The sequence below is a fragment of the Acipenser ruthenus genome, chromosome 11, assembly GCF_902713425.1.
Source record: "Acipenser ruthenus chromosome 11, fAciRut3.2 maternal haplotype, whole genome shotgun sequence".
Classification (NCBI taxonomy): domain Eukaryota; kingdom Metazoa; phylum Chordata; class Actinopteri; order Acipenseriformes; family Acipenseridae; genus Acipenser; species Acipenser ruthenus.
Genome location: NC_081199.1, coordinates 86,192 through 98,752, shown reverse-complemented (window position 1 = coordinate 98,752; position 12,561 = coordinate 86,192). Strand labels below are relative to the sequence as shown.

The following is a 12,561-nucleotide window of genomic DNA, read 5'->3' as shown; positions in this document are numbered from 1 at the left end:
AGCAGGAAGCCTTCGTTCTATTCCTGAGTAACCGTGAGTCAAACCGCCACATCTTCACACTCCATCACTGGATGTTGTCAAGGACGACACCGGAGACTGTCAGCTCAGTGCTCTAAAGTTGATGTGAAAGATATCTGCAAGATTAACCCCTGTTTACTGTTATCTAAATCCTGCTGCCAGTTGCGCTGCTTCCAGAGGGCATAACTGCTATATATATATATATATATATATATATATATATATATATATATATATATAATGCAAGAGAAACAGGCTTTATTTTGTTCAGCTTTAGACAAATCAAAACAATTTAATTGAAACACAACTATGGAAACATAAGCATAAATACATTCTAATGCATGTTTTGTACATTATTGTTGTTATAATAATTGGTTTAAACACATTTTTAAAAGACATGCTGTAGTTTAAAAATAGATATTATAAATGCTTTAAATCTGTATAATAATATTCAGTTATTTTTTTACTTCTCTACAGATAATTTTTCATAAAATATGTGTTTATTATACTTTTATGCAGCTAATGAAACTTATGACCTATTTTATTAATGAAATTTCAAACATATGCAATGTCAGCGAATTTCTTCAGATGTGAATTCAAACACAAGAGCCTTTCAAGAAACTGTCACCCTTTCATCACCATTCATAACTGACTTAACAACACAGCTCTCCTCCTGTCAGTCTGGGATTCTGTTACTGCTTACTGGCAAGCTCAGTAACCACAGGACATGAATCACAAAAAGACAGGTGATAGAAACAGCCAGAGACCCATCAATGACTGTATTCCCAGAGAAACGTACGGCTCGCTTTGAAATGCAATCTTATACTTCCCCTTAAAAACCTATTTAACCAACCCAAAAGCCTATTAGAGATAAATACACAGGCAGCTATAAATACACATAGGATGACATTATCATAACCTACAGCTTGTATTAAACAAGAACAAAGCTGGCACAAAGAAAGGGGGCCAAGCTTTTCAAATAGTGTGAGGGAATGGCCGTTTAAAAAGCATGATAAGGAAACAACATGTTCAACTTAAATTCAAAATAGATTTATTTTTCTTTGTAAAAGAATGCCTTTGCAAACCACAGACTTTGGCTTACTGCAGCACAATGCAAAACGCATCTAACTTTCTAAGTAATCCATGTTGATTGATATTGAAATCTTAAGAACTAGTGAACTCTTTTAACAGAGCGTCTGATGAATATGAATGCAGTTACAGGATTTTTGCGGCTGTATCAAACCAGCTTCAATCCTCTTTGTAACAATGCCTAACAGCTTGCAATGGTGCTGGTGTTGATGCACTCTAATGAATAAGAAGCAGTCAGACTCCAATCATTATCCCACTACGCTATAGCAAGATTTCATTCCTATTAGGGCTCAAGAGTGCCAGACTTCTGCAGTGACCAATCCCCCTTCTCTGGTGCTAGAAGATAGGAAATTACTAAGAGCATTCACCGATACAACCCAGAAACCAGTGTGCTGAATATTAGAGGGCTTTGGATAAAGAGCATCCCATTATACTTGTCACCTATCACACTTGGGCTGAAAACACCAGAGCACGTTCTACAGAGACTGCATAGGAACGATTATTCAGAGAGAATCAATGGTTCATTTTGTATTTTATTTTACATTATCCCAGTTGTAAAGATATGTTGAAGATAATATCCCTAATCCAGTTTACAATGCACCCAGAGAGCCAGCAGAGACAGTGAACCCGTCACTTCTGTTTTGGTTAATCAGCACTCGGAACAAACCGCTGGCTATGAAAGCATCCGTCGCAATCACAGTCATTTCATTGCACTGCCCTACCTGCAGGAGAAGGGCAATCACAGTATTTTCATTGCACTGCCCTACCTGCAGGAGAAGGGCAATCACAGTCATTTCATTGCACTGCCCTACCTGCAGGAGAAGGGCAATCACAGTCATTTCATTGCACTGCCCTACCTGCAGGAGAAGGGCAATCACAGTCATTTCATTGCACTACCCTACCTGCAGGAGAAGGGCAATCACAGTCATTTCATTGCACTGCCCTACCTGCAGGAGAAGGGCAATCACAGTCATTTCATTGCACTGCCCTACCTGCAGGAGAAGGGCAATCACAGTCATTTCATTGCACTGCCCTACCTGCAGGAGAAGGGCAATCACAGTCATTTCATTACACTGCCCTACCTGCAGGAGAAGGGCAATCACAGTCATTTCATTACACTGCCCTACCTGCAGGAGAAGGGCAATCACAGTCATTTCATTACACTGCCCTACCTGCAGGAGAAGGGCAATCACAGTCATTTCATTACACTGCCCTACCTGCAGGAGAAGGGCAATCACAGTCATTTCATTGCACTGCCCTACCTGCAGGAGAAGGGAGCAAACCCTGGTCCCTTGGTCCAGAGACCAACAGGATATATACTCAGAAACACTGAGATCATGCTAGGTGCACTGCAGTCCCAGCATTCCCCAGAAAGTGTAATGTAGAGATGTGGCTCTACATAGCATTTACTGGGGATGTGGCTCTACTCATTTTAGTGGAAAAAAACTATTTGTAAATTCAGTTCCAAACAATAAAGAATAAACTCCACAAACGTGTTTCATGCATAACCAGGATGAATCTATACCCTGGACAGACCAGTGTGTTTGTAAGCTCTACACATATCAAATCTACAGTATTTTTAAATCTTGGCTTCATTGTCTCCTATTAGATTTTTCAGAAAAGCCACAGGCTTATATGAACTTACCAGTAGGGTATTGAAAATATATTACGACGAGACTGGGTTCAAAATGTTTTAGCACAAACATTTACTGCAAAACAGTGGGGATCTTGTACCCTGTGGTATATCAGTTTAAGCTGCAAAGAAGACATTTTCTTACAAAGCTGCTTTGCCTCCTCAGACAGGAGCTCTCGTTCCTGACCCACTTCTCCTGGAAGTTTGTTACAAAAGCCCATCATTGCTTGAATGTTTTCTCCTTGCAACCAACATACAGTAATTGCACTGTTGATGGTGATGCATGCATTGTTCCTGTTAAGAAAGTGGATCCGTTGGATTTAAGTTGATTCGATGTATTGGAAGCATTGTTTTCATGGGCATGAACATTTGATATATTAAAATGGCCCCAGCTGTGTCAACAACAAGCTGAACATGTCACAGCAAGCCTGTCAACCAATTCAAAGTTGCTTCAAAGAAACTGGATGAAAACACACCTGAGACACTGAAAAAGCAAAGTGCTGCTCCCAAAATGCTGCAATGTCAGCAGAGAGCTTCTGAAAACTCAAATGTGATCCTTCATAGAAGAACAACACTGACACAACATTGTAAAAACTATTTTTAAAAACACAGATTGTGTGCAACCAGTTAAGGATAGTATTCTAAATCTTTTGACTTCAGCTCTCCCAAGAAACAAATTGATTATCAATCTGTAGATTAGAGCTTTGCACAAGAACATGATGATCAATCTGTTTACTTACCTACATTGAACATGTTTGTACATGTACATAGATGGATAAAATATGCAAAGTGCAACACAATCGTTTGTTCTCTAGAGTGTAAACGGGAGTCCAGACTTGCAGTGCTGTGTGGAGAATACAATTAGGTTCACAGCTGTCTGACAGTTAATCTAACATGACTCAGGACTGACTAAAATACTTACATTTAGAGATGTCATGTTTAAAAAAAATATTCCACATTAATATCTGACTCAGGGTGCAGAGCCTGCTACATCATTGACCAAGGAGACAGTTTGGAGTCCAGCCTGAAGTGTTGAGTAAACTGATTTAATACAATGTCATTACAATGTCCTTCCAGCAAGCTGGAAGCAGTAAGCTATATCTCTCTCTTTCTCTGAGAAACCCAGTGTGACCCATAACAGCAGACAGGAGCGAAGAAATAGAGTGTGCTGCTGCAACAAATTCTGCACACCGTTTGCAAGCATGCTTTTACTTTCTGCAGAGTTACAAAGTGTTTGTTTGTTCTATCTAAGTCAAATCATTGCTTACTCAAAGCTATCCGTCTTGTCAGGTTTTGCTTGTTTTCTGATGCCTTTTTGGTTAATGAGCTGACGTGAGTTAATCTTTTCAGTGCTTTCACATATAAAGCATTATAATTGTACCATAAATGGTAGCAATAACATACATACCCATGCACACAGCAACATACATACCCATGCACACAGCAACATGCATACCCATGGACACAACAACATGAATACCCATGCACACAGCAACATGAATACACATGCACACAGCAACATACACACCCATGCACACAGCAACATACATAACCTTGCACACAACAACATGTATACCCGTGCACACAGCAACATGCATACCCATGCACACAGCAACATACATACCCATGCACACAGCAACATACATACCCATGCACAAAACAACATGAATACCCATGCACACAGCAACATACATAACCTTGCACACAGCAACGTGCATACCCATGCACACAGCAACATGCATACCCATGCACACAACAACATGCATACCCATACACACAGCAACATGCATACCCATGCACATAGCAACATGCATACCCATGCACACAACATCATGCATATCCATGCACACAGCAACATGCATACCCATGCACACAGCAACATGCATACCCATGCACACAGCAAAATGCATACCCATGCACACAACATCATGCATATCCATGCACACAGCAACATGCATACCCATGCACACAGCAACATGCATACCCATGCACACAGCAAAATGCATACCCATGCACACAACATCATGCATATCCATGCACACAGCAACATGCATACCCATGCACACAGCAACATGCATACCCATGCACACAGCAAAATGCATACCCATGCACACAACATCATGCATATCCATGCACACAGCAACATGCATACCCATGCACACAGCAACATGCATATCAGGGCAGCAGTGTGGAGTAGTAGGGCAGCAGTGTGGAGTAGTGGTTAGGGCTCTGTGCTCTTGACCGGAGGGTCGTGGGTTCAATCCCTGGTAGGGGACACTGCTGCTGTACCCTTGAGCAAGGTACTTTACCTAGATTGCTCCAGTAAAAACCCAACTGTATAAATGGGTAATTGTATGTAAAAAATAATGTGATATCTTGTAACAATTGTAAGTCGCCCTGGATAAGGGCGTCTGCTAATAAATAAATAATAATAATAATAATATCCATGCACACAACACCATGCATATCCATGCACACAACACCATGCATATCCATGCACACAGCAACATGCATACCCATGCACACAGCAACATGCATACCCATGCACACAACATCATGCATATCCATGCACACAGCAACACGCATACCCATGCACACAACACCATGCATATCCATGCACACAGCAAAATGCATACCCATGCACACACTAATCCATTAATGCCTACACATGTGCACATATAATTGCTAGGTAAAGTACTCAAGCCTCATTGTCAAGATCCAAGAAATAGAGATGGAGCAGGGTTGCTGTATTGTAATAGTTGTATCTATTTACATACAATTAGTGAGATCTCAACTTCCTCTCTTATTCCTAATTACAGGCTGTGGGCAGTAGTGGGGGATTTCCTATTATTATTTTTTGTAATTGTTTATTTTAAATCACTTTAAAACACAGACAGTAGCTGCACTTTATTACAGTTCACTTTTGTACTATTATTTAATACATGTAAATCTATGATCTTGAGAATTTTAAACTAGAAGTTGCATTTTGTCTTCAATAGAAAAACGTAATTTGGCCTGACAATGATTTATGCAAAAATAAACTAATTTGACTGTATCTCAAAACCACATTTTTAGCAGTTGAGATGTGATCAGAGGCTTTGGGTGGAAATATAACAACCTCTCCCTCTCTCTCTCCAGCAGCACTTGTACAGGTACATTTCACTGAGAGACGTTTTGCTTAGAATGTATAATGAAGGAGAAAGAGCCTTGCAGAATAAGAAGTGTCTGACACAATATATCTTTTAGTTGATTGTGTTGTTTTTGAGACAATCACAGCAATTATGTTATGCAGGCAGTTTATATTCTTCTTAATACAGGGTTTACATGGAAGCAGAAGTCATTCTTCTCAATTTCACATTTACAATTAAGCCATCAAAACCATAATGCTGCTATGAGATGTAAAAAAAAAACAAAAAACTGCATTTAAAAAAACATATAAGAAGGACCTCACACAATCTTGATTACTCTGAAGAATCCTCATACAGTATATGCACATTTCCCATGTTACATGTTATATGCACATTTCCCATGTTACATGTTATATGCACATTTCCCATGTTACATGCACATTTCCCATTTTACATGTTATATGCACATTTCCAATGTTAAACCCCCTTTACATAAAAGACCACTTGTTTTAAGGCCTTGTGATACTGCCCAATTGTGAATACCACTCTTGTATAAGGGGAACACATACTGTGCATACCCAGTCTACCAAGAAGCATCACATGACGTCATAATTGATGCAGCAGATGCTGTCATGTATCAACGTATTCCAAACAGTTAAAAAATTGCAGGAACAAAATCTTACACTTGGAACTTTCCTGGTCTGCAAACCTTTGGGTTAATCATCAGAAGCACAACTAGTTACAAAATGAAGGGAACATTCCTCACTGCCCCCCTCCCAGCCTGACGGGCATCTCCTGGTGCAGCAGCAAGCCAAGTGCAGCTGGAACAGGTCCAGCCTCGAACACAATTTGGATGCATAGTTTTATCCAGCAGGTGCCCCTTTGCAGGCTTTTGTTCATTACTTTCCTCTGGAAGCCTCTGAGTCTATAATGTTGTTGACATCAGACATATTGATCACACAGCTACTTTATAAAGGTCTGCTGAGCTTAGCTGGTGGGATTGGCTTTCAGATCTAATTTGAACCTCTTTTGATTTAAACTGAATTTAACTAGAATGGCCCACTTTAAGCTGCATCTCCTTGTTTCTTTAAACACAGCAACATGCTGCCAGCAATGCCTTTATTCCAGCTCTGTGTTGCTAATCGAGTAGTTTTATATACAGTTCAGAACTCCAGGTCCTTTACTGGGTGTAGTTTCTCTGTGAACTGGGTAATACAAGGTCTGTTATCACAGACAGGCTTGATGTCCTGCCAAGTGCATACACTGTATATGTCTTTGAGGGAAAGATTCCATAATTCAGTTTACGTTTGCTTTGTTTTCAAACTGATGGCTGATAAAAACTGAACAATCAATAAACTGCTGTTACAAAAGTGTACTGAATTATTGTAATGAGCTTAAACTATGTGACAAGGAGAGAATTCTGGTGTGTATATACAGTATATATAAATAACCAAGCAAGTCAGGAGTACCTCGAGGAAGGCCTTCAATAACAAGTCCATGGTGATGTCATGAAGCAGAAGTGTCTGGCTGGTGCCATGACAACCTGAAGGCACTTCCAAGTCACTAGTTTGTGGTTTCATTTGAAATGTGGATCAAAAGCATGCTCTGCAGAACAGAAGGATACACCCAGCTTCATATAACTGACTGAGGTTCTGTACTTTCTTTGAAATGCCTTGAAATTGTTTCTCACTAAACTGACTCTCTGCTGTGTTCAAAACCAGTCACTTCACACTCCTAGTGATTCTGAAGGGAGGTCCTACTTTGTGTTTTGTAATTGCATTCAGTATACAGACACAGTAACAGCCTGAATGGTATGCAAAACAGATACAAATGCGATTGTGAAGATGGAATGCCCTGGAGTCTTTCAATGTAATAAAGTATTGCAATGCTGCTGTTAATTGGAATATGCAGGATCCTGTCTGCTGTGGGACCCCAGTGCCCCACAGTCTAGTCATTTGTTGAAACATATTGTTGAAGATTCAATCATTCCCTGCCTAGCCAAGAGGTTACACATTTCAAACCTATAATAACAAGGATATGTTCTATTGGAGGAACTGAAATAAATAAATGTACAGTGTATTTATCCTGCCTAAATCTTACTTACAGCCAATGAATATTCCTGAAACCAGAGACTTTCTTACACATTATTCAAATTACTGCCAGTGATATTTCAATGTTTCATAATGTAACACACAGAGTGCTTCATCTGCATGCATTTACAGGAGGATTGAATTCAGCTGGTAATTGATCTAACACTTTTGCATGCAGCAGTTACAGTTATTTATGAAATAACACCTACAGGCATTAATGCACGCGTTGCAAATGTTCAAACATTTAGCTATGATAATTCAATCCACGTGCTTTTGCAAAACAGGATGCTTGTAAAATGTCCTCAAGTGAATCATACAAATGGTTTGACATTACAGGGGAATATACATTTGTTAGTGGCACGCTCGAGATCCACTGTACCCCCCTCCCCCATCCCTCTCCCAACCAACACACACAAGCACCACACAATATTCATAATAATAATATACCAAAATCTACCCAAATTCAACATAAATGCTGCATTATTTAGACCGCAATTCCATCATGGTGTATATTTGTCTGATGAACATGTAATCCTTCAGATCAGGCTGATAGAGAGCTTTTCTCTCTCTCTCTCTCTCTCTCTCTCTCTCTCTCTCTCTCTCTCTCTCTCTCTCTCTCTCTCTCGTTAAACTGGCATCTGCTCAGGAAGAGCTCTCTCTTACAATCAGCCTGTCTGCCTGTCTGCCTGCCTGCCTGCCTCCCTGCCTGCCTCTGCCTGCTTGCCTGCCTGTCTGCCTGCCTACCTCTCTGCCTACCATCTGCTCCTTCCAGGCCAAGCCTTCCCCTCCCCCTTTAAAATCCATTGAATTTTTAATGCACGGTACAAACCAGCTTGCTGGATAGAATAGCCGGGAGAGCGTCCCTCCAGCTGGAGTGGCCGTGAACACATCCCTTTCTAGAGAAGGGGGGGGGGGGGAGTCGGCTCTAATTATCAAACTACAGGCATCAGGGGAGCCTGCAGGCAGCTCCAGTTACGTTAAAAGAAAAGGACAATAAGAGAGAAATAAAACGACAATAATTGCACAGCATTCTGTGTCTCCCTTTCTCCTTTCCTGCCTTTCTCTCAGTCATCAAACACTTTCAAGCATTGCATGACCCTTCTGTTAACTCAGACAGTAAACCATTTAACTGTTCTAGAGACTGAAAACTGTTGATCCAACAAACAAGAAGCAGACCCAACAGGGCTGAATGAGTTCAGACTGACACATTATTTTTAAGGAATCTTCCTTGGGTTTCATATCTTTTTAATCTAAACAAAATTCTATTTGTGATTTAATTGTTTTTTTGATGCAGATACAGCAATCTATTCAATTGATCTAAATTATTTGAAGCGGAAATTTAAAAAAAAAAGAAGCATCTTTAGCAAACATGTGTTAGTGTCTTTAGGGAGTTCCCTGGGAATCAAATCTATAGATGAAGAAGACAGCGTGAGGAGAGCCAAGCCAGTCTTCACTGTAATTCTGTTTTATATGGCATGAAGATGCCTCTATACGCATGTGTACAAAGACAATAGTGATGAAATGATTGATAGCAGTAAGACTGTGTATATTATATACTACAAAGTGTACAGATGCAATGTTTAATAGTGCATACTTTGTAAAGTATAAACAAATCAGTAACAATAAAAAATGGATTCTGTTTCTGATATTTTCATGACAACGCAGGTAATTACTCACAATCTTTTACAGATTTGTCTTTTAAAAGCACTCCCAACAGACTAATATAGCGCCTTCTATATGAGTAATTACCTGAGCTTTCCAGATCTACCTCTTAATGTTGATCACTTTCTTTACTTAATGTTGCTTTTCAAATCTGTGTAAGCTATGAGCTGGTTTGGAAGAAACGATATTTAGGCAACATTTTTCTTACTGTCTCATTTTCAGTGCAAATTGCAATGAATTTCTCAAAGCGTCATCACTGTGAAAATAAGGAGCTCTTACTGCAGCAAAACAGTTAATCTTCATTCCAAGGAAAGAAAGCACACATTACCAAATATCCTGCGCCTTGAAGACTATTCATACTGCTTCCATGCTTCATACACGTGTGTAAATCTACAGCATTCCCAGACAAATCACAACATGAAAATGAGGTTCAACACAGTGCTGTCCACTGATGCTTTATTAAAATGCACATGTTAATATCATGATAGTAATGTGGATCCAGTTGTACTAAACTAGGATCTTTCATTGCTTTAATGTAACACAGAGCCATGAAGTGTTACCCACAGATACATGATTTTATACAAACATCATAAAACTTACCAGCTGAAACTTATAATGTCACATTTAATGCTTCCTTTTTATCTCCAGTGAAGCAAAAATATGCAAGTTATGATCTTAAGCATGACAAAACCAGTGACAACATGGGCTTCACGGTTCTTAATGAACATTCATGAGCCCAGACTGATTATATACATGTCTTTTCAAATGATGCTTACTGCCCTAAGACAGATTGGGCTGAGATGGAAGATAGAGATGTCTTTGCTGAATTAGGCTTTGGCTAAAGCAGACTACACATAAAGAAAGTAATTCCTGGATAACAGAGATAAAGCAACTCCAAAATCAATCCCTTTTCACTTGTTCTGCTGCTGCTGGCCAATGACTATCTTACCAGAAACCTTGAGATATTGAAAGACACTAAAAATAAAATCAGCATCCACTCCAGACAAAGAGAGGAGAGACTGTTCTCCGGGGATTGCTGAATGAAAAGAAAGTCATTGTCCACTGGGTTAAAGTGGGGTGCTTTTCATTGTGTGCCTTTACCCATCCTTTGTGAGTCTCTGATAGCCAACACTGAGAATTGGATGTATCGGGGGAGGATAACGTGGAACATGTGGAATAAAAAAACAGCTTATTATAGGTACTCCTGAGGGCCCATTTTCTTAACTCTGCAAATGTAATTCATCAATCTTGCACTGGTAACAAAAATAATAATAATGTGAACTTGTATGCACGTAATATCTGAAACAAAGATGTCCTAATTGACAAGTCTGTCACATAATGAAGGGTAACACTAGAGTTTAAGACAGATTGAAAAGTGCACTTACTTGGCCACAGTCCTTCGGGCAATGATGCTGGCTACAAGGATGCTCCCTGGTCTCGGAGTGGCCACAGCTTTGAAGGTTCCCCTCCAGAACTTTTCAAAGAGCTGCTTCTCTCCCTGCTGCATGCTGGCCATGGTCCCGAGTCTTCACACTGACTCTGCTGTGCTGAAGGGTGGAAGCAAGCAGCACTGCTGTTAGTGATGCTGCTGTTAGTGATGCTGCTGAAGCTGCTGCTGCTGCCTCGCTTCCACCAGCCAGAACAAGGGAGCTGTCCAAATACTGAGTGAGGGAAGTTACCGCTGCAACAGTCCTTTCAAATGCGGTGGTCCAATCAGTCTGTGCCTTTCCTCGTCTCCTAGTCCATGTGATCTCTCTCCTTCTGGTCAAACCAATGTGATGTAACAAAGGTTATGCAATGCAATGCTTCATGTGTTTATTTATTTATTTCAATCTGTTTCTTTGCATCCAAATGTAGTAAACCAATAATATATTCAGATGAAGTCCATGATTGCACCTTGCCTGTGCCAGCAGCCGTTAGCTTTGAAGTTTTCCCCAGGCTAGTAGAGATGTTCTAATGTGAGTAGTGTGTGCCTGCGTGCGCGCGTGTGTGTGTGTGCGCGTGCGTGTGCGTGAGTAGATATGTATGTGCTCACACGAAGCTCTGTTGTTTTCTCTCTTATAGAATATGACGTCGAGGCTGGGGTTTGGTAATCTCCCTCCCTCTTTATATCCCTCCCTCTCCGTGTCTTTGACAAAAGGCTCTGCCTGCTGCCTCCATCAACATAACAAAAGACTGCAGGTCTGAGAGAGCAGGCATTGCGTGTGCCTGACACAATGGCCCCTAGGCAGTATCTCTTTGTATTGCACTAGAGAAACAGTAGAATAAACCCCCATCTTCCACGGGGATTAACTAGCGAGAAAAACGAGAAAAAGCTGCCACACTCACCATTCATTAAAACAGGTCCAGTTTAACCCCTTGTTCCCTGAACCACAGCCCCCAGTCAGGCACTGGTTATTACAGCTACTTTTTTTGTTTAATTTGATGTATTTTAATATCACAGCCGGGTCTATTGCTATTGTACCTGCCAGATTTAAACCTTGTTTATTTAACCAGGGCTAATTTTCTTTCAGTTTTATGTCTTCATCAATAATGTACTTATCTCCTCACATTAGTTAATATGCCAAACTGTTTTGTAGAACTGACCTTGGGTATCCTGCATCTCTGGACATAGTATGTAATGATGACTTTGATTTTGAATGGGATTTTTTGTAGTTGGTCGACATGGTTTTCATCATCAGCAAAGCAAAGTGTTATTTTAGCTTGAGGCCTGAGTTCCGGGGGTCTACAATATCAGAGGAGTTTAATTGGTCGAAATGAAAAATGAGATGCTGTGTTGCCGCAATGCATTTGCAGGTGTAAAAGGTTACTCAAGTAATACTCTGTAACAAAGTGAATGGCTTTGGCTTTGTGGTCAGGATATAGCACTTTATTATCAATAGCTGAAGTGTTTGGCACAAGACTAGACTAAAGTAGACTAACGTGTCATATACAGTATACT

At 40.2% G+C, this 12,561-nt stretch overlaps 1 protein-coding gene across 2 annotated transcripts in view; it reads right to left on the bottom strand.

Moving 5' to 3' along the window:
- The window catches only part of LOC117428082 (serine/arginine repetitive matrix protein 4-like), a 47,173-nt gene extending 35,517 nt beyond the window's left edge, over positions 1 to 11,656 (bottom strand). Inside the window, exon 1 of one of the 2 annotated variants that reach the window (XM_059032708.1) lies at positions 11,006 to 11,656. In XM_059032708.1, coding sequence (XP_058888691.1) covers positions 11,006 to 11,136 — 131 coding nt within the window. In that variant the 5' untranslated portion in view covers positions 11,137 to 11,656. The remainder of the gene's footprint in view (positions 1 to 11,005) is intronic. The other variant, XM_059032707.1, reaches the window with a different exon arrangement.
- Positions 11,657 to 12,561: the final 905 nt, after the last annotated feature.